This window comes from Scardinius erythrophthalmus, assembly GCF_964197995.2.
Source record: "Scardinius erythrophthalmus genome assembly, chromosome: 8".
NCBI classification, from domain to species: domain Eukaryota; kingdom Metazoa; phylum Chordata; class Actinopteri; order Cypriniformes; family Leuciscidae; genus Scardinius; species Scardinius erythrophthalmus.
In genome coordinates this window covers 46687152-46713064 of record NC_138228.1, presented here as the reverse complement: position 1 = coordinate 46713064, position 25913 = coordinate 46687152, and the positions used below count along the sequence as shown (strand labels likewise).

The following is a 25913-nucleotide window of genomic DNA, read 5'->3' as shown; positions in this document are numbered from 1 at the left end:
CCAAACTATGTGTTGCAGTATGACCAGCAGGAGACCATTGATGAGTAAACCCAATTTAGTGTGTTACAGGGAAGTTATTGAATATTTATAAAATATAGTGCAAAAGCACATTTTATCAAACTAAGTGTTGTAGTATGACCAGAAGTAGCTTGTCTACGTTACTATGATTGTAAATATGTGTTATTTGTCTTTTAACAACATTTAGCTCACAAAAATATTGATCCGGGAAGTTCGAATCTGTGAATATATTGCCAACTCTACTGAACTCCTGGAGTAAAGCACTGACTGACCACATGTCTTTATATTTGAGTCCAAGTTTACACACTATGAACCGCACCATTGTTAACGTACGCAGCTCTGAGACACTGTTCAGTGCCAGGAAGCATCTGTCCGAGACATAGATCCGATCGAGCGCACAACAGGCTTCGCAAGGGAACGCAAAAGATTTGAAAAATATTTTTTTCTCCCATCCCAAATTTTTTCCACCACCATGTCCCTTTAAGGGCTCCGTACAATCGCCCATTAAAGTGCCTTAAAATCTCAGGGCTACACTAAACGATTAAAACAAATAGATCTGCTCATTCTGAGATGTTCCTGACGTACAAATATGCCACAGAGATCAAGGTAAATGTTTGATTTTATTATTTTTGCATTAAGACCTATCTTTCATGGGGGAATCCCGAAATCTCTAAATGCTTGCTGAGCTCACAATAAAAAAATAATAATTCAAATCAGCAACAAAATCTGACATGAATTTCCCCCATTCAAAAGTAATTTGAGTGCAAAATAAGTCTTTGGTAGTCTTTGTTTCTTACAGGCAACAGCAATTGAATTTAGACTTGTAATGTACTTCAAATCTGAATGATACCAAACATAAAAGGGAAACAACAATAGATTCAAAAGATACTAATATGTAGTATGTAGATTCTCTCAGTGAGCTTTTAGTGACTTGAATCAGGGGGAAAGGAGGGGAGAGGGGGGTGCACCGATAAGGAAGGAGAAAAGCTTGGACATGTCCTGTGCTCTTTCTCTAGGGTCTTCTCTCCAGGGTGCGTTTTACTGCTTTATTGCAGGGTGAGTTTGATCTCAGCTTTTGTCTTAGCAGGAAAATCAAGTCTTGCAAAACTATAAACTTTTATCCCAGTTCTTCTGTGATAATTGGAATTAGTGTAATATAGATATACAGACACTGTGTGTTTGAAAAGAATGTCTGTGAAGCTGTTTCATACAATTAGTTCACTTTTAAAGTATAATATCAATGTGAGTACTCTTTTTAAAAGTATGCGAGAGTGTTCTTCTTTTACACTAGGGACGGTTAATGTTGCATGTGTAATCTTTACAGATGTAGGCAAAATGGAGACAGCTCTATCTTCCTGTAGAATACTGTAACAAACATTAACCGGGACTGAAAGATCTTTGTAATTCTGTTTGCCATGTTTGCTGTGAAAAAAATGAGTCAAGCAGCAGAATCTCACCCAGAAGACTATAAATAAATACACACACATACACACACACCACCCATCATTTCCTGAGAACAGAACTTCCTGTGATAATGAACCGTGCACAGAGTTCATGGCAAACATTACTAATCATTATGTATTGCTGAGATGTGAATATTAACAAGTACACTCATATTATTTGAGGAACTGAAAGTTTTTATGTTGGGTGAACGAATACAGGCCATCACATACACTCTAAAGTTTTAACACTGTGATTGTAATGTCTTATTCAGTATATGGGGAAGACCAGCCCGGTCTCACCCCAAAACGTCACATACTGACGCGTCTTGACCAAACGGCAATATACGACGAAAAGGGTACCCCTAAAACGTCCATATGAGACGAAGACATAAGCGCACCAGCAGCGCCTCTTAGCGGTACCCTAACGCATACCTAAACCTACCCATAACCCGAATAGTCACATACGGACGTTTTAGGGGTACCCTTTTCGTCGTATATTGCCGTTTGGTCAAGACGCGTCAGTATGTGACGTTTGGGGGTGAGACTGTGTTAGGAAGACTGGGGCTAGTTGCCATAAGGGCTGTATCTCAGTAACTATAAGGTTTTCAGTCAATAAATGTTGTGTCTTTTTTATGTTGGTTTCAAACTAGTTTAAACCCATCTTAAATTATAATATTCTTTTTTAATTAAAATTACAATTACAATGACATCATATTCTTACCGTTGTGTTTTGCAAAAACTGAACAAAACCACACTTGTTCAGCACACTTGTTCCACACTTGCTCTTGCGCATGCGTCGCGTCTGAGCGCGTTGTTGTCTTTGGAGCTCCATCGATTGATTTATAATTCTTGATTTCTCTTTAAACTCACTTACAACGAACATTTTCTACTTTTCCTCACCTCATAGTTATAACGCGGATTGTTGAGCAGACGCGTCTCAAGCCTAGTGATCCAACGCTGGATACTCTTATAGGTTACGTCCGTGGATCACGGCTGAACGCGTCTTCTCCGCACTCATTTACAAACAAACATTTTTTCGCCTATCGTGCGTCTACTCTACACCCGTACCACTGAAAAGACGGATTATATCCAAGACTTAAGCCATAAATTAGTATTAATATTGATAGCACCACTGGTAGCGTCGTTGCTAACTTAACTTACTGTCCATCTGTTAAAATGGCGAATATATCAAATGTAAGTAGTCTACCTTTTGGTGCAGGTGAGGACACATTTGAGCTGCACGCGGTGCAGTCTGAGCTGGAAGCTGTTGTGAAACAGATCCACGACCTTTTAGTAAGAAAAGCCGAGCTGATAGACCGGCGGTTAGCTCTTGAAACATCACGTGCCGAGGCACACAAATGAGAGACTAACGTTACTAACCCGATGACTCCGACCTCGTCTACTCCGTGCGTTCCTCAACATCGGTCCCGAACGTCGAGGTCGCGATCAGCCATGGTCTCGTTCACTCCGGCTCCAACATGCCATCACGAAGCCTGGATTTTTCCGCAGCGGAAGACGCGAGCCAGGTCTAGACCAAGAAAACTCTCTCCGACCCTCCCGGTTTTCGAGATATCCACACAAAACCGCTTCTCCCCTCTTCGCGAAACAGAACGCGATGCTGTGATCATCGGCGATTCCATCGTTCGACACGTACACGTTACGTTAAATAAAAGTAAGGTGCATAGTCACTGCTTTCCTGGTGCTCGTGTTTCTGAAATCGCTGCTCACGTTCCCGAGATTTTGAACGAGCGCGTCGGAACTGTTGTCCTGCACGCGGGAGGGGCCGACATCAGGCTGTGCCAGACGGAAGTTCTGAAGAAAGACTTCAGGAATCTGATCGATACGGTACGCAGCACATCGCCTGATATAACGATTATTGTGTCAGGACCGCTTCCCACGTACCGACTAGGTCATGAAAAGTTTAGTAGATTATTTGCGCTTAATGAATGGTTAATGTCATGGTGCAATGAGCAGAAACTTCTCTTTGTAAATAATTGGAATCTGTTTTGGGAGCGTCCTAGGCTTTACCGTGCTGATGGCTTACACCCAAGCAGATTCGGATCGGATCTTCTGTCAGATAACATCTCCAAAATGTTAAATACCTTTTGACTAGTAACCAAAAGTCCAAATCATAGTCTCTGCTGCACCAATTTAACTGATATAAATAGTTTAGAACATTGCATAGAAACTGTGTCTATTCCTCGTTTAGTGAGATCAAATCATAAATCTACTGCAGGATCTAGAAAAAATCTAATTGTTATTAAACCAGAAAATGTTGCTATTGGTAATCAAAAACAATTTTTAAAGCTAGGTCTTCTAAACATTAGATCACTCACACCTAAGGCAGTTATTGTAAATGAAATAGTCACAGATAATAGCTTCGATGTACTTTGCCTTACTGAAACCTTGCTTAAACCAAATGATTATTTCGGTTTAAATGAGTCTACTCCATCAGGATACTCCTATAAGCACGAGCCCCGTCTGAATGGTCGTGGCGGCGGTGTTGCAACAATCTATAGAGATTTTCTCAATGTTACTCAGAAAACGGGTTATAAGTTTATTTCATTTGAAGTACTTGTACTAAATGTTACGCTCTTAGATGTTCGAAAAACATCCCTATTATCTCTAGCCTTGGCTACCGTATATAGACCGCCTGGGCCTTACGCTGATTTCCTAAAAGAGTTTGCAGATTTTCTCTCAGACCTATTAGTTAACTTCGATAAAGCATTAATTGTTGGAGACTTTAATATCCATGTAGATAATCAAAATGATGCGTTAGGGGCTGCGTTTACTGATTTATTAAACTCCTTTGGGGTCAAGCAAAACATTACCGGACCGACTCATCGATTTAATCATACACTCGATTTAATTATATCACATGGAACCGATCCAACCGATATAGATATCATTCCACAAAGTGACGATGTCACTGACCATTACATGGTAACTTGCATATTACGTACTCCTGTAATATATCATGCTGCGCCGCGTTATCGATTAGGCAGAACAATCCTTCCATCCACCATAGATAATTTTTCAAACAGCTTATCGGATCTGTCTCAGCTGCTCAGTGAACCCAAACAAACAGATGAACTTGAGGAATTAACTAGCACTATGAGCACCATTCTCTCTGGATCATTGGATATTGTTGCGCCCATTAGATTAAAAAAGGTCAGAGAGAAAAGTAAAGCACCATGGTACAACAATACTACGCGTGTTCTAAAGAGAGAAACCCGTAATTTAGAGCGTAAATGGAAACAAACCAACTTAGAGGTCTTTAGAATCGCATGGAAAGACAGTATGTCACGTTATAAAAAGGCCCTAAAAGCGGCCAGGGCTGAGCATCCACGCAAACTAATAGAAAACAACCATAACAATCCTAAGTTCTTATTTAACACAGTGGCGAGACTAACAAATAAACAGATGTCTCCTGAACAAAATATTCCATTACAGTTTAGTAGTAATGATTTCATGAAGTTCTTCACTGAGAAAATAGAAAACATCAGAACCACAATTGTAAACGTTCAATCCTCAATCGCGCCTTATAATTCAGCCTCAATTATCACGCCGCAAGAACAATTACAGTGCTTCACAACTATAGAACAAAAAGAGTTAAATAAACTTTTTACTTCATCTAAAACAACAACATGTTTACTAGATCCTATACCAACTAAACTATTGAAAGAAGTGTTACCTGTAGTGGAAGAGCCTCTCCTCAATATTATTAACTCGTCTTTATCTTTAGGTTATGTTCCAAAAACATTTAAACTGGCAGTTATAAAACCTCTCATTAAGAAACCACAATTAGATCCGAATAATCTAGTAAATTATAGACCCATTTCAAATCTACCTTTTATGTCTAAAATACTAGAAAAAGTTGTGTCCGCTCAACTGGGCTCTTTCTTACAAGAAAATGACACCTATGAAAAGTTTCAGTCTGGGTTCAGGCCGCATCATAGCACTGAAACTGCGCTCGTTAAAATCACAAATGATTTACTTTTAGCTTCTGACCAAGGCTGTATCTCAATATTAGTTTTACTTGATCTTAGTGCTGCGTTCGATACTATAGATCATACAATACTCTTAGATCGACTACAAAATTATACTGGTGTTCAAGGACAAGCATTAAGCTGGTTTAGATCGTATTTATCTGACCGCTACCATTTTGTTTATTTAAATGGAGAAAAATCTATCATAACTCCAGTAAACTATGGAGTGCCGCAGGGATCTGTGTTAGGCCCTCTATTATTCTCAATATATATGCTGCCACTTGGAAATATTATAAGGAAACATGGAATTAGTTTCCATTGTTATGCTGATGACACTCAAATCTATATTTCATCACGGCCAGATGAAAACGCTAAATTATCCAAATTGACAGAGTGTGTTAAAGATATAAAAGATTGGATGACGCATAATTTTCTTTTATTAAATCCAGACAAGACAGAGGTACTACTTATCGGTTCAAAAAACCACCCACAAAACCTCTCACAATACAACTTTAACATAGTAGGATGTCCTGTTACTTCATCCTCTACAGTAAAAGACCTGGGTGTTATATTAGACTGCAACCTGTCTTTTGAAAATCATATTTCATATGTTACAAGAACAGCCTTTTTCCACCTTAGAAACATTGCTAAGCTACGTAATATGCTATCTGTTTCTGATGCAGAAAAGTTAGTTCATGCATTCATGACCTCGAGACTAGATTACTGTAATGCGTTATTAGCCGGTTGTCCTGCATCCTCAATAAACAAGCTACAGTTAGTCCAAAATGCCGCCGCTAGAGTTCTAACTAGATCAAGAAAATATGATCATATAACACCGATTTTATCATCTCTACATTGGTTACCTATAAAGTCCCGTATTAATTACAAGGTATTGCTACTGACTTATAAAGCCCTAAACGGCTTAGCTCCAGTCTATTTAACGGATCTTCTATCGCCCTATAATCCATCGCGCTCTTTAAGGTCACTAAATTCGAGGCTTTTGGTCATACCTAGGATATCTAGGTCCACCAAAGGAGGGAGAGCATTTTCACATTTAGCACCAAAACTCTGGAATAGTCTTCCGGATACTGTTCGTTGCTCAGACTCGCTCTCCCAGTTTAAAACTAGATTAAAGACGCATCTCTTCAGCCAGGCATTCATATAATACTTTTAATCCTACAGTTAAATCCGACCTCTAGTTCATAAACGCCAGAGGAGAACTGGCCCCCGACTGAGCCCGGGTTCTCCCAAGGTTTTTTTTTCTCCATTAGGTCACCTGATGGAGTTTTTCGGTTCCTTGCCACTGTTGCCTTTGGCTTGCTCAGTTGGGGATATTTGGGGATATTTAATTGAATTAATCAATCAACGATACTATTGATCAGCATTACCAAACGTAGACGTTCCACTAGAAACAAACATTGATGTATTGTTCTAATTTATTACTGTGAAGCTGCTTTGATACAACCTGTGTTGTGAAAAGCGCTATATAAATAAACTTGACTTGACTTGACTTGACACTGACATGCATTCAGACCAGAATCAACTAATGAAGAGTGATTTTATCTGAAAGGTTGCACTGTGTTTTCAGGACAAGTGAACCCTTGTGGAAAAGAAGTGTATTGAATTGTATTGAATGCAAAAGAGATTTTTGCTGCTTTTCATTAAAATTAGTTAAAGCAACACAATTGTTGTACATTTTGTTTCTACTTAATTTAATCGTGTTCAATCTATCTGTAGCTCACTAGTTTAGTTGAAACTACCTAAATCGTTTTTTTGTAGCATTAACAGAAACTAGGCTATAGGGCTGGATCAGGAGAGAAACTATTAAAATGACGCGTTATTTAGGTGTTTTTGAGTCGTACAGCCACAGGACAGCTGTACTAATGTCAGTGAAGTGAGAAACGTCTCACTTGTTCATTGCAAACATGTGCTATGCATTTGCTCTGCTATTTAAACGTACAAGAACAGTCAAGAATTCATAATCTGTATAATCTTTAAGTAATTAGATGTGTAATGTATTGACCAATGTTAGGTGATTTCTTTAGTGTGTCATAGATCTTAAATTTTGTGTTTATTTAACACTGTTGTTTTTCCTTTTATTCATTATTTATTTTTTTGTAAATGGCGTTTGACTTAGTCTTTGCACGTTCGCTTTGTAAACACTATTGGTACTTCCGCCTAACTCGATCTAAGTGTTCCTTACAACTTACCAAAAGATCCAGTGATCCATGGATATTGACATACAGCCAGGATCGTGTTACCTGACATTTATATGTGCCTGATTTTGACGCTGGGGAAATATAAATTCATATAAATACAATATAGGTAAGGTCTAAATCTGGGGGATCACTTGTAGGCTATATGGTGAACGTGATTTCACCAAGTACCACATGTTCCCTGGAACAACTTTCCAATCAACCAATCAGATTTGAGGGACAAGTTTACAGTTTATGTCAAGTTTAGGCTTAGAACCAGGGTGAGATGGTTCAACATCAGTGTTATTCACCTCTCATTTCCCTCTGATTTTAGGGTTAGGTTTAGGGTTAGGGATAGGGTAAGGCCTTAGATAAAGGTTTGAGTGACTTATCAAAGTTTAACCTGATAAAAAAATATATATTTATTTAATGTTATCCATGTTATATTTCATTTGCAATAACAATGTGGACTTTTGTAAAGATCTGTTTAGCCATTAACTTTTAAATGCAGTATAAGTAGGCAATTTGAGTGGCAGCACTTGTTAGTCAATGAAGAGGCCTTCTCTAAACGTTTCCACCTGCATGTGCTCTCAGAGGTGCACCACTATACTGTTCCCCCTGGAAACACAACCTATCAGGCTCCAGCTCAGCCACCACACTGCACTGCCCTCTTCAGGAATTTCTTAACATAGAGGAACTTGAAGTGAATACTCATTATTTCTCGACAAAACAATAACATAGCCATTTCTTTGTTTGTTTGTTGTGTCAGAAATGAGCTATTTACATATAGGCCTGCAAATACATTATACGCTGTATCAGATCATGTTATCTTATCACCAACCCCCGGCCCCTGATGTTTCGGGCTCATTTTTTCATGAAACGCCCCTGATTGATAAAGTAAATTTTCGCACAATGTTGGAAATATTTACATTTTAAACCATGAAGGTGAGCCGGTGGACATCACACAAGCAATATGCAAACTTTGCTCTAGAGTTATGCCGGTGTAGAAGTCAATATCCTTAGTCCATTATTCACTTCAGAAAGTGAAAGTAAAAACATCTGACGCTGAACTAACGGTGCATGTTCTCTCAGAGACGATGAGAGCTGAATCGTGCTGATAACGGTAGGCTATAACTGTCTTCATTTATTTTCTTAATATTTCTCTTGTGGCCCATAAGTAGTGAAAAATGAGAAGAGAAGTATTTTGTGTTAAACAAGTTGTTTTTGGAAAGAGGAAGCAAATCTAACTAATCTGTGAATTTCGTCGAAGCTCGTCTGTTATGTGCTGCGCTATAAAATGATTATTCCAACAAGTATCGTGAACAAGTCACGGCTGACCTTAAAATAATAATAATGAGTAAATGCTCAAAGTTTCAATGACTTTCTCTGACTGTTGTACACAGTATAGCAGTGAAACACTGCCTCTTTTTTTTCTTTTCAGTTTGACCCCAAATATGAAAATACACTGGATAATGATCACAGGCCTATAGGCTAGTCAGGCTAATATTTATTTTACAATAAGTGATAGATCAAATAAGTAAATGAATAGCCTGTGTAGGTGAGTTGAAGTAAATGAATAGCCTGTGTAGGTTTGATGAGGACAGGGAGGAACCTTTTTTTTTTTTTTTTGCTTGTTTCGACAAGTACTTTTGCAAGTCGTTTTGCACATGTTGCAGAACAGATCAGAGCAAAGACACTTATCGTGGCACATGAACCCGTTCGTTGAAAACTCGTGCCAGGTGTTTGTGGTGAAATTAACTGGTTTCAGGAAGTCAAATCTGAAGAGCTTAAAGGATTATGAACTGTGCTTTTTGATGAATGCTTATCAGTTCTGTCACAATGTTTTCATGAGGTAGGCTAAACTTATTTTATATTGTCTGGCATTTCCCCTTTTTCATTGACTTTTTTTTGTAGTGCAGTGGTATTAAATTGAAATATCTGATGGTAAAAGTAGTAGGCTAAACAAAATGTTTAGTACATAATTTGACATTTTAAAAGTTAAATAATTATATCTACACTGTAAGAATCATCTGCTGTATCTGTGCCCTGTATTTTTTAAAACGTGTATATTTCATGCAGGAATTTGAACTTGCTACACTGAAATGTCTTGAAGGTTTTACAAGCAGCTTTCAGTTGTTAACATTATAGTTACAGTTTTTTCAAATTGCTTACATAGTTTCTGAAACTATGGCTCCATTTTTTTAAACTCTACACACAAAACCAGGAAACACACACAACATCCAAAACATCAGACATCTCCTGCAAAAGTAAACACTTCATTCAAAACTATTTTAACGTAATTGTGTTTTTGTCTAGTAACTCTACCCACAATTACATCAAACGATTAGCCACACACACACCAAACTGCACATGTGAAAATGTAAAACGCCACAATCTTGTGTCTTTTGCTTGTTCAGTGTGCAGTGGAGCGAACAGGAGTTTGTCACACGTATGTGCACAAAAAATACACCGTATATAGAGTATGTATGCACAATTGATATGCTTTACAGTTATTGGACTAAATTGAATCAAGTGACGAGCTGAATAATGACACTATTGACTTGTTAAAGCTGCTTTATAGCAGAATTAGAAATTTTTACTACTGTGAATATGCTGTGAAACAATCTATTGTAGTTTGTATGCATATCTATCTATCTATCTATCTATCTATCTATCTATCTATCTATCTATCTATCTATCTATCTATCTATCTATCTATCTATCTATCTATCTATCTATCTATCTATCTATCTATCCTGTATATGCATACAAGCCAAATCAGAAAGTCAACTTTATTTATAGTGTGTGTGTGTGTGTGTGTGTGTTTGTGTGTGTGTGTGTGTGTGTGTGTGTGTGTGTGTGTGTGTGTGTGTGTGTGTGTGTGTGTGTGTGTGTTTGAGTTTATACATATTATGGCATGCCGTTCAGGAAATGATTGTATTTATAATATGAAGTTTGAGCAGAGGTGGACCGTACCAGTACATTTACTAGAATATATTTTTTTCTGGAAACTTTTTACTTTAAAGGGGTGGTTGATTATGATTTCACTTTTCGATCTTTAGTTAGTGTGTAATGTTGCTGTTTGAGCAAAGTTACGACACTCAAAGTTCAAAGCAAAGGGAGATATTTGCTTTTAAAGAAATCGTTTTTTAAGGACTACAATAAACAGCTGGTAGAGACTACACCACATTCCTCCCGGGTTAGTGACATCACGAATCCTAACATTTACATAAACCCCGCCCCCTGGGAACACACAGTCTATGATGAGAAGAGGAAGAGTTGTAGTCGAGCACATTTGTGAGTCTGCTCAAGCTGTCGCATACGTCTTTTCACATGCAATACAGTACGCAACACAAATGCAATGGCATGTCGCTCTCTAAGCATCTTACAACAGTTCCCACACTAGCAATTTTATAGATTATCATGACAGAATATACTAATCAAAGACTTGAAGATAGTTAACCACATCAGCAACATAAATTATTCAACTAACCATTCAGAAATGTCCTGTTGCTTCTAGATGTTGTCACTTCTTCTTGAGTCACTCCATCATTGTCTGACTCCGGTTTGAACATAAAAGGCAGAACAGTTTCTGACATTTTAGTGCTTGTCTGCATGAGGTAATCGGAGCTGCTAACACACACATACACACACACACATACATACACACACACACACACACACACAGAGAGGAGGGAGCCAAGATGGCAGCGGTGTAAATTGTCACATTTTTTAAGCGTCCAAGCAGTTTGAGGAGTTTAAAGCTAACAAGATGAGATTTGAGTGTGTAAAGTTCAGATTGTGATCATTTGTTTCTTTTCTCTCGATAATTTTTGGCAATACTTAACTTTTGACTTGATATAATGGGCAAAAAAAGGAAGAATCAGTCCCTTCAAGAAAGCGCTATATTAGCTGGACACCTCGAGGGAGAGAGCTGCATGGAGTCAGCCGATCTGGAGAATATTAATATTGAGGCAGAAATCGCTGCCAATGAAGAGGTTTTTGCAAGGCCTGTTTGCTCTACTCCATCCAAGAATCTAGTGAGTTCAAAAGGCATGAACAAAGTTTCTTTATCTACACTCCTTGACGCAATCCAGAAGCAAACTGCTAAAGGGGATGAAACGCACGGTAAGGTTGCTGTTTCTTGCGAAAAACTCAGCAAACTGTCTGAGAAGGTCTCCCATATAAGTGAAGAGGTCAAGAGGCACGATGTCAAGATAGTTCAACTTGAAAAGGAGAATAAGGATCTGCAAGCTGAAAACATATGTCTGAAAGAAAACTTACAGATGTGGCCTTTAAAAATGCGCGTCTCAGAGAGAAGAATGCCGCGAGCACTTCCGAAATTCTGCGGGATTCTGCAGAAGGGGGATTAGGTGTTGGACGCAGGAAATACTAAAACCTGTAGATGGCAGTCGTGTTTCATGTGGCCATACTGACGACAATACTGCATGTGTGCTCGACTTCATGCTGAGCATAGGCTACTGTATGATATTGAAGTAACATGACAGGAATTCTCGGTGCTTTGGCAGTACTTTGATGTCATACACATGCACGCTTTTTGTCAAACGTTTGGTTGGCGAAGTTTTCTTTTGCCAGTTACATAAAGTCACATATTCTTCATAAAAATCTGACTCAAACGCGCATCATTTGTCTTATTTTTTTTTCTGTGTACTTACAGTAGAAGAGACGTGATGTATGATAACTGAGTCTTATAACACAATAATTCGCGAAGACCTTTAAAGAGACCGAGAGCATTTGCGCTATTTTATTTAATTTTACATTTAGTTCCTTTTTGCATCTGAACGTTTTAAATAGCTTTAACATGGTTGTAATGCACTTTTCTGCATTACTGTACAGTGCTTTTTATATTATCATGTTTCCCTTTACATGGTATGAAACACATAGGCGTCGATTTCGGTGGGGACAGTGCTTACCCATCAGATTTCGTCATGAGTCATTTTGTACCCACCACTTTTAACTTCCGTCCATATTAATTTGACTTTTGGTTCGATTTTTTTTTTTTTATCGTTTTCAGTGGTTATGAGGAGCAATATGAGAGAGAAATTTGGTAATCATTGTCTGACCCAACAAAAAAACATTATAATATTAATTGTATTTTATTTTTCGTGTTGGCATTTATGAGGGAAAAAAAACAACGTGTCAGTTCTTGGTTACGGACGTGAGCGCTCTGAAAGGGGCACTAAAAGACTGCTTTAAAACTTTCACAGAGACCTCAAACAGAACAGCTGCCTTTCTTTAAATTGAATTTTGTTTTGTATTTATTATATCTTAATTTTAATCAATGTTTCATGAACTAATTGCCTGTATTTAATAAATAAGAAGTAAATATAGCAGACAATCACGACATTGGAGGCGTCGGCGAGTGAACTGGAGTTCGTGAACCGAATCTCAGCGTATAATGCACATTCACATTCACAACGTATTTAGACACATTTAGACGCATTCATAATCATTACTTTTACCGGTTCTTTGTGGCAAGCTTTATGTGTGCGGCCATGTGCTTGAGTGAGGCTATATTACGCTAATTATCCTGTAGGCTATACAAGTAATTCAATTAATATAAAGGGGCGATTTGTCCACGAATGAATGACTTAAATGAACAACTAGCCTCCTAGTCGACTAGAAAAAAACCTTTTAGTCGGAAGCAGCCCTTATTTTCGAACCAGGCAACAGGACATCTGGGTTGAGCGAGCGAAGCGGAATATCCAGAAATGCGCTCTCCACTCACAAGCTCTGATCGGAACAAACCCGAACCTCACTGTCTGTTGAACTTGCACAGAAACATCAAAATATCATATTTTATTTTTATTGGTGGTAGTTGAGAAGAATTCCTCTTTCCATATCTAAATCATTTTGAGCGTAATATAAATGTATCATATTGTTATTTTTTATTATATAAGAATACGTTTTTTTTACAACATTTTTTACATATAGAGAATTTAAGTTTAGCGTGTTGTGTGTACTCCTAATTATAAGCTTTTGGTGAAATTGCAACAAAACTAAAAGTGCATAAAAACATAAAAAACTCATTTTCTCCCTCTTCTGGAGGGACACCATGTAATTGTCAGAACAGACAACATGGCAGTGGTGTCTCATGTGAATCTAGTATCTCAACCCCTGAGAGCTTCATCCACCACATGAAGAGTCTCATGTGGAGCAGGCCCAGTGGTAGCACGGAGGAGGCCTCGGCCATTAGGCCCAGCATCCTGCGGCAAGTGCCCACAGACACATGATGGTGTTATGACTGACTCAGAGCCATAACAACAGATAGGAGACCATGCCACAAACAAACAGGGCAAAACATAAATTTATTGTGTATAAAACACAAATTTAAACAACAGAACCAAATATGGAGTGTGAACGTCAGTATCAGTAGTGCAGGGAAGGTGCATGGATGTATTGTTTTGTGCGAATGCAAGTGTTGAGTGTAAAACTAAAAGACAAACTTAAATAAACTTAAATGTGCATCTGTGTAAAATCCTGGCGTCCCGAGCGAGGCGTGAACACGGACGAGCAGCGTTCGAGCCTTTAAACACCAGACCTGAGCAGGAAGAGCGAGATTAATGCAGCAGAGAAGCTCCTATTTAAACACCAACTTCCCAGGTGACAGCAATTAGGCCTGAAAGAGAGGAGGGGCAGGAGAACGACCAGAAAAAGGCCAAGGGCCGTAACAATGGCCTAGCGAAAAACAGGTCAAGCATGTCATTAGACTGGAAATCCGCGCAGGAGCCAAGCGGGCCTGCATGAGAACGGAATCCATGTTCACTCCCAAGAAAACGGTGCTTTGAGCCGGAGCAAGAACACTTTTCTCTGAGTTCAACCTCAAACCGAGAGACTTTTTTAATTCTTCTCTTTGTTTTAGCGATGTTTATAAATATACTATATTTTTTACTTTTTTTAATTCTTATTCATTCTTTGTTTTAGCGATGTTTATAAATATACTATATGTTTTGCATTTTGTTGACAAACTGTCCTGAAAAGAAACCAATGTAATCTTCCTGATTTAATCACGTCTAAACACAAGCACCACTCTTCTGAATGATGGTAACCACAAACCTCCAAGAGTTTGTAAACCAATTGTTTGTAAAACATATTTAATGCTAACTTTATTTACAAATTCAAACAAATATTTTTTACAGTGTATGAATAAAACGACATGAAGGAAGTTATTTCCAAAATGTAATTAATTGCACAGTCTTTGTTTTAGCTGCTTGTTTTAGCTGCTACCAATTGTCACACAGTCAAGAAATTACAAACCACCGATTCTTTGCAACCCCCAATGCTAATTGATTTCCTCTCAGGGAATCAAAAGAAAACCGGTTTTTCCTGTTTTCACCAGCGTTTGGGTTTTTAATTCCTACCCTTGCAGTTCCTTTGTTTAAATGCTATTTAAGCAAATCTACTATACATATGCTTTAAGTTATTTCAAATTAATGTTTATAACTTAATTTGTTGATATTGCGTAACTTAATTTGACATATGTTGATATAACCAACTGACATTGTAGCCTAGTAGATTAGATTGTATGCCAGGAAGAGGCTTATGCTTCGTATTAAGTAATGAGCGTTTACTATATAGCCGCACTCAAGTGCACGACCGCACGCATAAACCTTGCCACAAAGAACCGGTAAAAGTAATGATTATGAATGCGTCTAAATGTGTCTAAATACGCTGTGAATGTGAATGTGCATTATGCGCTGAGTTTCGTTTCATGAGACGAACTCCAGTTCACTCGCCGGCGCCTCCAATGTCATGATTGTCTGCTATATTTACTTCTTATTTATTAACTACAGGCAATTGGTTCATGAAACATTGATTAAAATTAAGATATAATTAATACAAAACGAAATTCAATTTAAAGAAAGGCTGCTGCTCTGTTTGAGGTCTCTGTAAAAGTTTTAAAGCAGTCTTTTAGTGCCCCTTTCAGAGCGCTCATGTCCGTAACCAAGAACTGACACGTTGTTTTTTCCCTCATAAATGCCAACACGAAAAATAAAATAAAATTAATATTATAATGTTTTTTTGTTGGGTCAGACAATGATTACCAAATTTCTCTCTCATATTGCTCCTCATAAACACTGAAAACGGTAAAAAAAATCGAACCAAAAGTCAAATTAATATGGACGGAAGTTAAAAGTGGTGGGTACAAAATGACTCATGACGAAATCTGGTGGGTAACCACTGTCCCCACCGAAATCGACACCTATGTGTTTCATACCATGTAAAGGGAAACATGATAATATACAAAGTACTGTACAGTAATGCAGAAAAGCGCATTACAACCATGTTAAAGCTATTTAAAATGTTCAGATGCAAAAAGGAACTAAATGTAAAATTAGATAAACTAGTTAATGATATTGCGCAAATGCTCTAAATCGATGCTTATGCTTAGTACAATATCTTCTTGCTTCTGACAAGTGTCTGTAATAAATCGTCTCTGGTTACTTGCGTAACCTATGCTCTCTGAATAGGGAACGAGACGTGCAGATAGCGCAGTGGGATATTCTCTGAATGTGCCGATTGTCTGAAGCCCTATAGAATCACGCCAATTCATTGGCTGATGGCGCCCGCTTAATCTGTCTCCGCTCCAACGCTCTTACGTTGCATCATTATATATTTGCGCACGCCATCTGCTCCTCAGATTTCTCTGCCAAAAAGAAAACTGTCAGCAGCGCGAGGAGCTTGGCAGCTAACGCAGCGTCTCGTTCCCTATTCAGAGAACATAGGTTACGCAAGTAACCAGAGATGTTCTCTTTCATAGGTTCACTCAACGCTGCGGATAGCGCAGTGGGAACGGACTACCAAACTCGCCAAGCTAGAGCGCTTTCCATGATTGGTACATAAATGAGACAACGACCAAGATGAGTTCAAACAGAAAGAACCTGGGAACCCGGGGTCATGTCAAGATCCAAATTATAGAACCTTACAAAAGTGTGCGGAGAGGACCAGCCTGTCGCAACACAAATGTCCTCCAAAAGTGCTCCTCTAAAAAGAGCTTGAGAAGATGCCACACTTCTGGTGGAATGTGCTCTAATGCTAAGAGGTGAAGGCAAGCCACGCACCTCGTAAGCCAACGAGATAGCTTCTGTGACCCAGTGAGAAATCCTCTGCTTTGATGCAGCAAACCCACGGCGGCCAGCACCGAAGCAAACCAGAAGCTGGTTAGATCTCCTCCAACCGCCTGAGCGGTCTAAATATATCTTAAGAGAACGAACTGGGCAGAGCAAGTTAAGCTTCTTATCTTCCTCAGAAGAAAATGGAGGAGGGTGGAAAGCGTTAAGGTTAACCACCTGCGAGCAGAAAGTTGTGGAAAGAATTTTGGGGACATACCCTAGTCTCGGCCTCAAGGAAACCTTGACCAAGCCAGGAGCAAAGTCCAAGCAAAACTCGCTAACAGAAAGAGCTTGTAAGTCTCCTACCCGCTTTAATGAGGACAAAGCCAACAAAAGAGAAACCTTGAGAGTTAGAATCCGCTCCGGAGCTGACTCCAAGGGCTCAAAGGGGGCCTTCGTCAAACCCTCTAGGACAACAGAAAGGTCTAATGAGGGAACTCTAGGGGAGCGAGCCGGTTTCAGGCGCTTAACCCCACGCATGAAGGCCGAAACTAACCTTAGTTTCCCCAGGGGAATCTCGTCTGATTCCCTATGTGCTGCAATAGCTGCGACATAAACTCTGAGAGTGGTAGCAGCTGCTCCAGAAGCAAACTTCTCCTGCAGGAATTCCAGTACTGAACCAACAGGGCAGTTAACTGGGCTCCTATCATGTGCTAAGCACCATGTCTCAAAAACCTTCCATTTGGAAAAATATAGCCTCCTTGTAGAAGGGGCTCAAGCACTTGCAATGGTCTCCTGAACGTCAGTTGGGAGATCAGAACTTAATGCTAACGGCCTCTGATCGGCCAAACATACAGCTTCCACATGTCTGGGTGAGGATGCCATATCCTGCCCTGCAGCTGGGACAGCAGGTCTTCCCTGACCGGGATCTTCCAGGGGGAAGATTCCAGCAGAGGAATTAGCTCCGAAAACCATGGCTGAGATGGCCAGAACGGAGCTACCAGGAGGAGGCGGACTTTGCTCTCTCTCACTCTGGCCAAGACCGCCTGGATCAGTTTGATGGGCGGGAAGGCATAGAGTTTCTGCGTTGGCCAAGGGTGAGCGGACGTATCTATCCCTAATGGAGCCGGGGGACTCAGGGAGAACCAAAGCGGGCATTGGGCCGACTCTTGAGATGCAAAGAGGTCCACTTCCGCTTCCGCATCAGCATCTGAGTTTCTGCCTCGACAGAAAATCTGCTGTGAGGTTCAGAACCCCTGGGAAATGAACTGCTCTCAGAGATAGGAATCTGCTCTGAGACCACAGGAGAAGGTGACGCGCATGCCTGTCTAGGGTGCGCGACCGAGAACCCCCCGCCGGTTCACATGAGACACCACTGCCATGTTGTCTGTTCTGACAATTACATGGTGTCCCTCCAGAAGAGGGAGAAAATTATGCAGAGCCAGAAAAACGGCTCTTAACTCCAGGCAGTTTATGTGCCAAGAGAGAGTCTCGCCAGTCCAGACCCCACACGCTGGTCTGCCCTCGAAAACTGCTCCCCAGCCGGTGAGAGAGGCATCCGTCGTAATCATCGACGAAATACCGCACCCATGCTGACCCCTTTCCGAAGAAAAAGAGGGTCCCGCCAAACTGACAGGGCTCGAAAGCAACTGCGCGATACCTTCAGTAGGCGAAGGGTTGGCCCGGAGAGCCGAACCCCTGAGAGCTTCATCCACCACATGAAGAGTCTCATGTGGAGCAGGCCCAGCGGTAGCACGGAGGAGGCCACGGCCATTAGGCCCAGCATCCTGCGGCAAGTGCCCACAGACACATGATGGCCAAGCGAAAAACAGGCCAAGCATGTCATTAGACTGGAAATCCGCGCAAGAGCCAAGCGGGCCTGCATGAGAATGGAATCCATGTTCACCCCCAAGAAAACGGTGCTTTGAGCCGGAGCAAGAACACTCTTCTCCGAGTTCAACCTCAAACCGAGAGACTGGATATGACTCAAGACGATGTCTCTGTGGTGGGTCACTAGCTCCCTGGACTGGACTAAAATGAGCCAATCGTCCAGGTAATTTAGAATACGGATACCCTGGAGCCTCAATGGGGCCAGAGCTGCATCCATACACTTCGTGAATGTCCTCGGGGCCAGAGTGAGGCCGAAGAGAAGGACCCTGTACTGGAACACTTTTTCTCCAAAGGTGAACCTGAGGAACTGCCCTGTGTCGCCGTACAACCTGGATGTGAAAGTAAGCATCCTTTAGGTCTACTGTCACAAACCAATCCCCTGACATACTTTTCCAAGTAAGTAAAGTGTTGAAATAAATCGCACAGATAGCATGGGAACATTAATACAATGTTGAGTTTTGATCCAAACCATAATTTTGGTTGAGATTGACATTTCAGTGTTTAAAGTGTGTTGGATCAGCATTGAAATTTTGATGAAAGCCAACAGCACACATGGTTGAAGACAGTGACATTGAACTAACAGTGTAGTTGATGAGCACAAGATCATACAGGCAGGTATCTCTGCAGAACACTAGTGGGTGTTTGTCTATCAGTGGGGCGTTTTCAAACCACAATGGGCATTTTCAACCACTTTACCTGATTTGCTCTAATCCAGTGGGGGCTTGGTTTAAGGGTGGGGTGGTTTAGCAAGTCTGTTGAAAAATGGTTGAAAAACATTTATTGTAGTTTGAAATTGGCCACTGATTGGTAAACGCCCATTTTGGTTTTGCATGTGCACTTCTCATGTGCACTTCTCAGTAGTGTAATGCTTCCTCATTAGAGAGAAAACATAGGTGCATCCTATACAGAAGTCTGGTTTGTTGAAGCACCTGACATACTTACATGACTTCTCTAGCACAGTTTCAAACAATGGTGCATCTACCTACTTAAAAAATGCACATTACTTTAGTAAAGTTTATTACGAATTTCCTGAATAAAGTTCTAACGTCATTTAACACATTTCTTGAAGTGCAGAAGACATGAACATGAGCAAGAAAGTTACACTGCAAACATGTCTTGCATCCATCAGTGCTTGCATGCAGAGCACATTGCTCCTTTAGTAGGAATGAAGGCCGATGAAGATGGACAATAAATAAATAGAAAGCACCCCCCTCCTGATAATGCTGACACTGATTATACACCGAGTTGTTGTCGACAGTATAATCACCTGACCTGGGACTTGATGATATCCTGTGCCTTATCACTGCTTAATCAGGTAACCATTCATATTCCTGAATCTGTATTAAATTTGAGAAATTTCCACTGAAACACAATAACAAAAAACTTCTTGTGTTTATTAAGAAAGTGACTGACATGGCTATTTTATTTTGTGATATTTGAAGAGATTAAGTTCTACATAAGGTGAATCTGCAGCTTCAAATGGATAGTTCATCCCGAAATGAAAATTCTGTCATTATTTACTCATCCTCAAGTTGTTCCAAACTGAGATATTGTTAATGGCTATTGCCCATAGGTGTTTGTTCCTCTTCATGAAGTCATGAGTTTAGCTCCAACACCTGCATATTCAGTACTTACTGAATATAGCTAGTTGATATTCCATGACTTCTGAATTCCATGACTTTAAAAATGTGATTCCCTGAAATTTTCCAAGAATTTGTACAAAAAAAATTGCAACAGCTGGCCATAGTCCAAACAACACAGACAGTTTGGAGTCTACATCCCGTCATCTTGAGGATCATATTTTCATTATTGCAACATTCTTAATGCTTATTTTTATGAGTAATCGTGTTCATCAAAATGTTGCTGAAAACATTATGCATCATTATTGAAGGAATTTATGATTCTCTAAGAGAGATGTTGGCTGAAATAGCACTCCAGGTAGAAGCTGATATTCAAGTGCATGGTATGTAAATTTGGAGAGTACATTCTGCATCACTTGTAGACAGGGACTTCTGTGGGGGCTCCCTGTGAGGTGGAAGGCATGTTTCTTTCTGTATTTAGGTTTGCTATTTCGTGTCGGGGGCCCTGTCGGGAATTTATTCCCAGATAACAACCAGCTGGATGTACATCCATTACACAATATATATATATATATATATATATATATATATATATATATATATATATATATATATATATATATATATATATATGTGTGTGTGTGTGTGTGTGTGTGTGTATATATATATATATATATATATATTAAATATATATACATATATATATACACACACACACACAAAGCACTTTAGAAACAAAGTTGACTTTCTGACTTGTATGCATATTATGTGTGTGTATGTGTGTATATATATATATACATAAACATGCATACAAGCTACAATATAGATAGTTTCGCAGCAGATTCACAATAGTAACAAATTCAAATTCTGCTACAAAGCAGCTCCAACCAGACAAAAGTGTCATTATTCAGCTCGTCACTTCAGTGTTGATTCAGATCAGTTCAATAACTGTAAAATTCATCAATTGTGCATACATACTCTATATACAGTGTATTTGTGCACATACATGTGACAAACTCCTTTACGCTCCACTGCACACTGAACAAGCAAAAGACACAAGATAGTAGTGTTTTACATGTTCACATCTGTGTGCAGTTTGGCGTGTATGTGGCTAATCATTTGATAACATAAAAAAATCTATTAATAATCCCACAACCTAACTGCAAACACTCAAAAACGCTTAAGTATAACCCAGTTTCAACACTTACCCTCCCAGTTCAATCCTATGCAAAGCATGAAAATGCACTGCTGAGTGTTAGTTCATGTTTCATGAGTCCCAACACTTATGGAAGTGTACTGAACTCAATGAAATTAAATTGTGACAAAATATTCAATAACTGTGTTGCTTCAGCTCATTTTAAAACAGTAAAACAACTCAAAAATGTGTGTCTTTGAGTCTGACTTCTTGTGTTGTGGTAGAGTTCACATCCCAGCCACAAGTGCATTAGTCCATTAAAGCCAAAAGCTTTATTAGAGACAACCATAAAATGTGTGTTTTCTTTCTTTTCCCTAGGGAATATGACTAACTGAAGAGTGAATCAGAAGCAATCGCTTTTAAAATGAGGATTATACTGGTGATCTCTTTTTTGGTCTTTTTGTTTTTCATGCTTATTCAGTTACCATTCCTCCATAAACCCGTCTACCATAAATCCTTCATTCCTCCGGCTCCGAAAGCATTAGGCGTTCAAGTGAAGGATGGTCCTAAAGCATGTGGCGTTCAAGTGAAGGACGGTCCTGGGATTAAAGTCGGGAACCTTCACACATATGTGACCGGCTCTTATATGGATCATCGTTTCAGAGAGAAAGAGATAAAGATGATTGCCATCGTTCTCCGTGATGAGAAGGTGACGTACAGGTGTGTGATGTGCTGTGAAGGGAGGAACGTGACTTCACCTGCCGAATACACAATTCACTCCGACCACTTTGGTTTTGAGTACGGCACTGCTACTATCACATGCCCAATCGATAGCTCGTGTTCGACACCGACACATGTTGCGTTAACAGCCAGTGAGATCTCGAACAGCATAACATCCTTCCAAACCATTAGAAACAGAGACGTTCCAGCAGTCTTCCCGTATTCTTTTACAGTCTGCATCTCTGTCATGTATGACTACAAGAATGTGCTGGGTTTAGTCCAGGCGATGGAGATGTTCAGACTGCTTGGTGCTCAAAGGGTGGTGATATATAAAACCAACTGTGATTCAGACACACAGAAGGTTCTGGACTACTATGTGAAAAGAGGTTTTGTGGAGATCATCCCATGGACGATTAAAAAGCACATCAACGTGTCTAGTGGCTGGAGGAAGGCTTTATCACCCGGTCAGCTGCAATACTACGGGCAAATTCCTGCACTTAATGACTGTGTTTATCGTTACATGTACCAAAGTCACTATGTGGCTCTACAAGACATGGATGAGTTCATTCTGCCTCTCAATGTGAAGACCTGGACGGATCTGTTGCCTGAGCTAGAGAAAATGTACGGCACTAATGTGGGCTTTGAGTTTGAGAATAATGTATTCCCTTGCACTGCAAAAGCTACAAATTCTGAACAAAATAAATGGGAAAATGTACGGGGATTGAATATTTTAAAGTGTAAAGAGCGAGTACCCAATATCCCTAATAGTTTCAACAATTACAAGATTATAGTGAGTCCTCGGCTAGTTCTGCAGGCTACTGTACATGGCCTGCTGGAAACTGTGGAACCTCGACCCTACACAGTAAGAGTGAAGAACTCCATCGCTCGCATGTACCACATGAAATTATACCCAACAAACACAGACCTTATAAGAGATGATCATCTGAATGACTATGCCGAAGATCTTATACCTGCTGTTTCTAAAGTTCTGCAGGACTGTGGATTCATTAAGGACTAAATTATTGTTGTGAAGAACTTTCACTGGTTTCATGTCAGAAAAAAAAATATAATAATAGGGTAACTTTGAAAAACAAAACAAGTGAACAGATGCCGTTCTTTTCAAGGTTGAAATTGAAAATTGGGCTTTACACATTCCTACAAGCTACACGCTACTGTGATACGGAATTCAAAAGCGGGATAAATGGCTATTTCTCTCAGACAAACACCTTCATCAATGCATACAAATGATTAATTTATATGCCATTCAGGCTATATCACTTAACAGCACAGGGCTTTAAAGGGCTTTACTCAATGCGTTGACAATTTCCACTGGAACAGGAAAACAGGGCAGGATATATCAAGCAGCACCTTTTTTTTAAATAGCCAATAGGCACATTTGACAGCTTATGACAGCCACAGTCTAATAGATTCCCCTTTTAGATGTAAAAGTCAACATGAAATCGAGATTGAACCTATTTACTTTGTTAGTGCATATTTCTAATCTAAAGTAAAACCTTCTGTTCAATATTCCGTTTCACTTGGAAATATGTCACAACACTGGAGAAAAGTTCTTTGCAACTTCCGGTTTACGGGGTCTTTAATATTAAACTGTTACTAAAGCAAAACAGTGAACATAAATATGCATAGTATGTGTATTATGAAAAGTGTGTAATTTATGTTGGTACATGACACCAGTGTTACCCTGTCCACACGTCCGTGCTGTTTCTTATGTCGAGTCTCTCTAACCGTTTCTCCACCTTATCTCCTCCATATCGCTTTATATTACAGCATTCTGCAGAATCAAAAGGATCCGATACGTTTTCTGGTCTGTGCCGACTCGGTCATGTTTTTACAAGGGATATTTCTCACAGTTGCTGCTTTATTTTTCATAATTACAACTTTATATCTCACAATGAGAATTTAATTTAAGTTTATTTTAGTTACCTTTTTATATTTTACTCTGGCAGAAACAGATGGTTAATGTGCAGAAAGTTGGTAAACTGAGAAATAATAAAAAATGCTGAAATTAAAGATTTCCTGCTCTTTTATGAAATGCTGCAAATTTAAGTGTGATGTGTAGTAAAGTATGATTGTAAATTATTTTTGTGATCAGTGAAATATAGTGCAATGAGCCTTTACTTGAACATTACACATGCATTTGTTAGTAGAACTAGTTTATAATGTTTTTAATGTTATAATGACTACTTCAGTACAGTATCTGTTAGTGACACTGAATATACCCAGTAGGAAATCAATGCAACTGTGTATGATTAGTTGGTAAAATCTTAGCAGTCACACATACTGTATGGTTGACATAAAGCAGTAAAGATCAGCAAAGTTTACAAGACATTAGGCTGCTTTAGGCTTTTCTTTTCTCTCTTGGCAGTGAGTAGATTTGAAACTGAGATTACAGCTGTAAAACTAAATTAGTGAAACAAGTTTCAACATGCAGCGGGTACAGGATCTCCGTATCAGCTGACAGTAAGTTTCCCTAGCAATCTGTGGAATGGTGGAATAAACACAAGATAACAATGTCCATGTGATCATCTCCGGCCTTGCTGGGTTATATTTTTTTCCAAAATGTTCACATTAGTACAAACACAACTGTCAAAAAAAAATACATTGTCACAATAAAAAAAATTGTATTTTTCTATGCAAATCATCACCGTTTCAGTCTCTTTCTTGCAATTACACAGCGTTTTCATGAAAAACCTTTCAGCCAATCATTGTGTTACTCATTTGCATATTCAAAACGCTGTTCAGTGTTACATGACTTATAGAGCTTTCACTCAATTCAAATCAACTAAGCAATATTGAACACATTCAAACAAGACATTTCTGTGTGTTTTACCCATTTTAGACCACTCACATGCATTTTTAAAGTAAAATGTACATATTATGAACTAATAAGGACACATTTGAACATGTTCACATTCAATCAACACTGTAATGCAGCATACATATCATCCAATTGCGGGTGGAATATCGCAATTTCATTTTGTGATTAACCATGTAAAACTTTATCAAAACAAATCAATTTGCAACACTTAATATGCATTATCATGTATTCTTTCAACATCCATGGAGACTGACATAAAACAATCGACTAACCTGTGAAATGGTGAAATAAACATGGGACAACAACGTGCGTGTGATCAGCTCCAGTCTTGCTGGGTTATGCAGCAGACCCGTCGCAACAAACTGCACTCACATAGCACCCTCCTCTGGTCTGGTAGAACCATCATCCACTCAAAATATTTTCACATACAGCGATAAAATTATATTCATCAATTGTGACGAATTGGGGAATCACATTCTCCACAGAAGGTGAACCTCTAAAATTTTACTTTGTGTCTTTATGCATAACTTTAAAAAGTTGGAACCATAAAGATAATTGGCACTATTTGGTATGGATCATTGATTGGCATGGCCTAACCATGTGTGTGCAGTTGTGGGTACTAATGGTAGTGACTGATTTGAGTTTGCTGCCACTGTGTTTAGTGTAGGCAATGTTTGGAACGTGGATTGTCCAAGGAATGGGTAAGTCATTCTTTGGGCAGGTTTTCTCTCTCCGAGTGACCGTCTGATTGCTCCACAGGGTTCCTGTTGCTGTGACCCTCCCTCTTGGTCCTCAGTAATCTGCTCCTCCCATGTGTCTCCACATTCTGGCTACATGCCTTGTTCTGGCCAGAGATCCAGAGATTCTCAGCAGGTAGGTAAGTGTCAGCTTGTAGGTAAGTATCAGTGGACATGTACATGGTAATTGTCTCAAAGTCCCTCTTGTGCAAGTCTGTGGTGAATCATCTCTTTCATTGGTGTAGGGTCCATTCAATCCTCCCTGAGTCAGTATACTTTCTGATTCTTCTCTTC

General features: G+C 39.4%; 1 protein-coding gene across 4 annotated transcripts; it reads left to right on the top strand.

Moving 5' to 3' along the window:
• Window positions 1–548: 548 nt before the first annotated feature.
• On the top strand, window positions 549–24699 carry LOC308694414 (uncharacterized protein). 4 transcript variants are annotated; one of them, XM_081371926.1, is made up of 2 exons: window positions 549–624; window positions 21702–24699. In XM_081371926.1, exon 2 carries the CDS (start codon window positions 21748–21750, stop codon window positions 23059–23061), a length of 1314 nt encoding a protein of 437 aa, XP_081228052.1. In that variant the 5' UTR covers window positions 549–624; window positions 21702–21747; the 3' UTR covers window positions 23062–24699. The 4 variants fall into 4 exon arrangements, with proteins under 4 accessions (XP_081228052.1, XP_081228051.1, XP_081228049.1 ...); XM_081371925.1 differs by lacking the exon at window positions 549–624 and adding an exon at window positions 980–1074; XM_081371923.1 differs by lacking the exon at window positions 549–624 and adding an exon at window positions 8504–8767.
• Window positions 24700–25913: the final 1214 nt, after the last annotated feature.

Excerpts from the sequence above, each read along its gene's own strand:
- LOC308694414 (XM_081371926.1), top strand. The coding sequence starts at position 21,748 with ATGAGGATTATACTGGTGATCTCTTTTTTGGTCTTTTTGTTTTTCATG.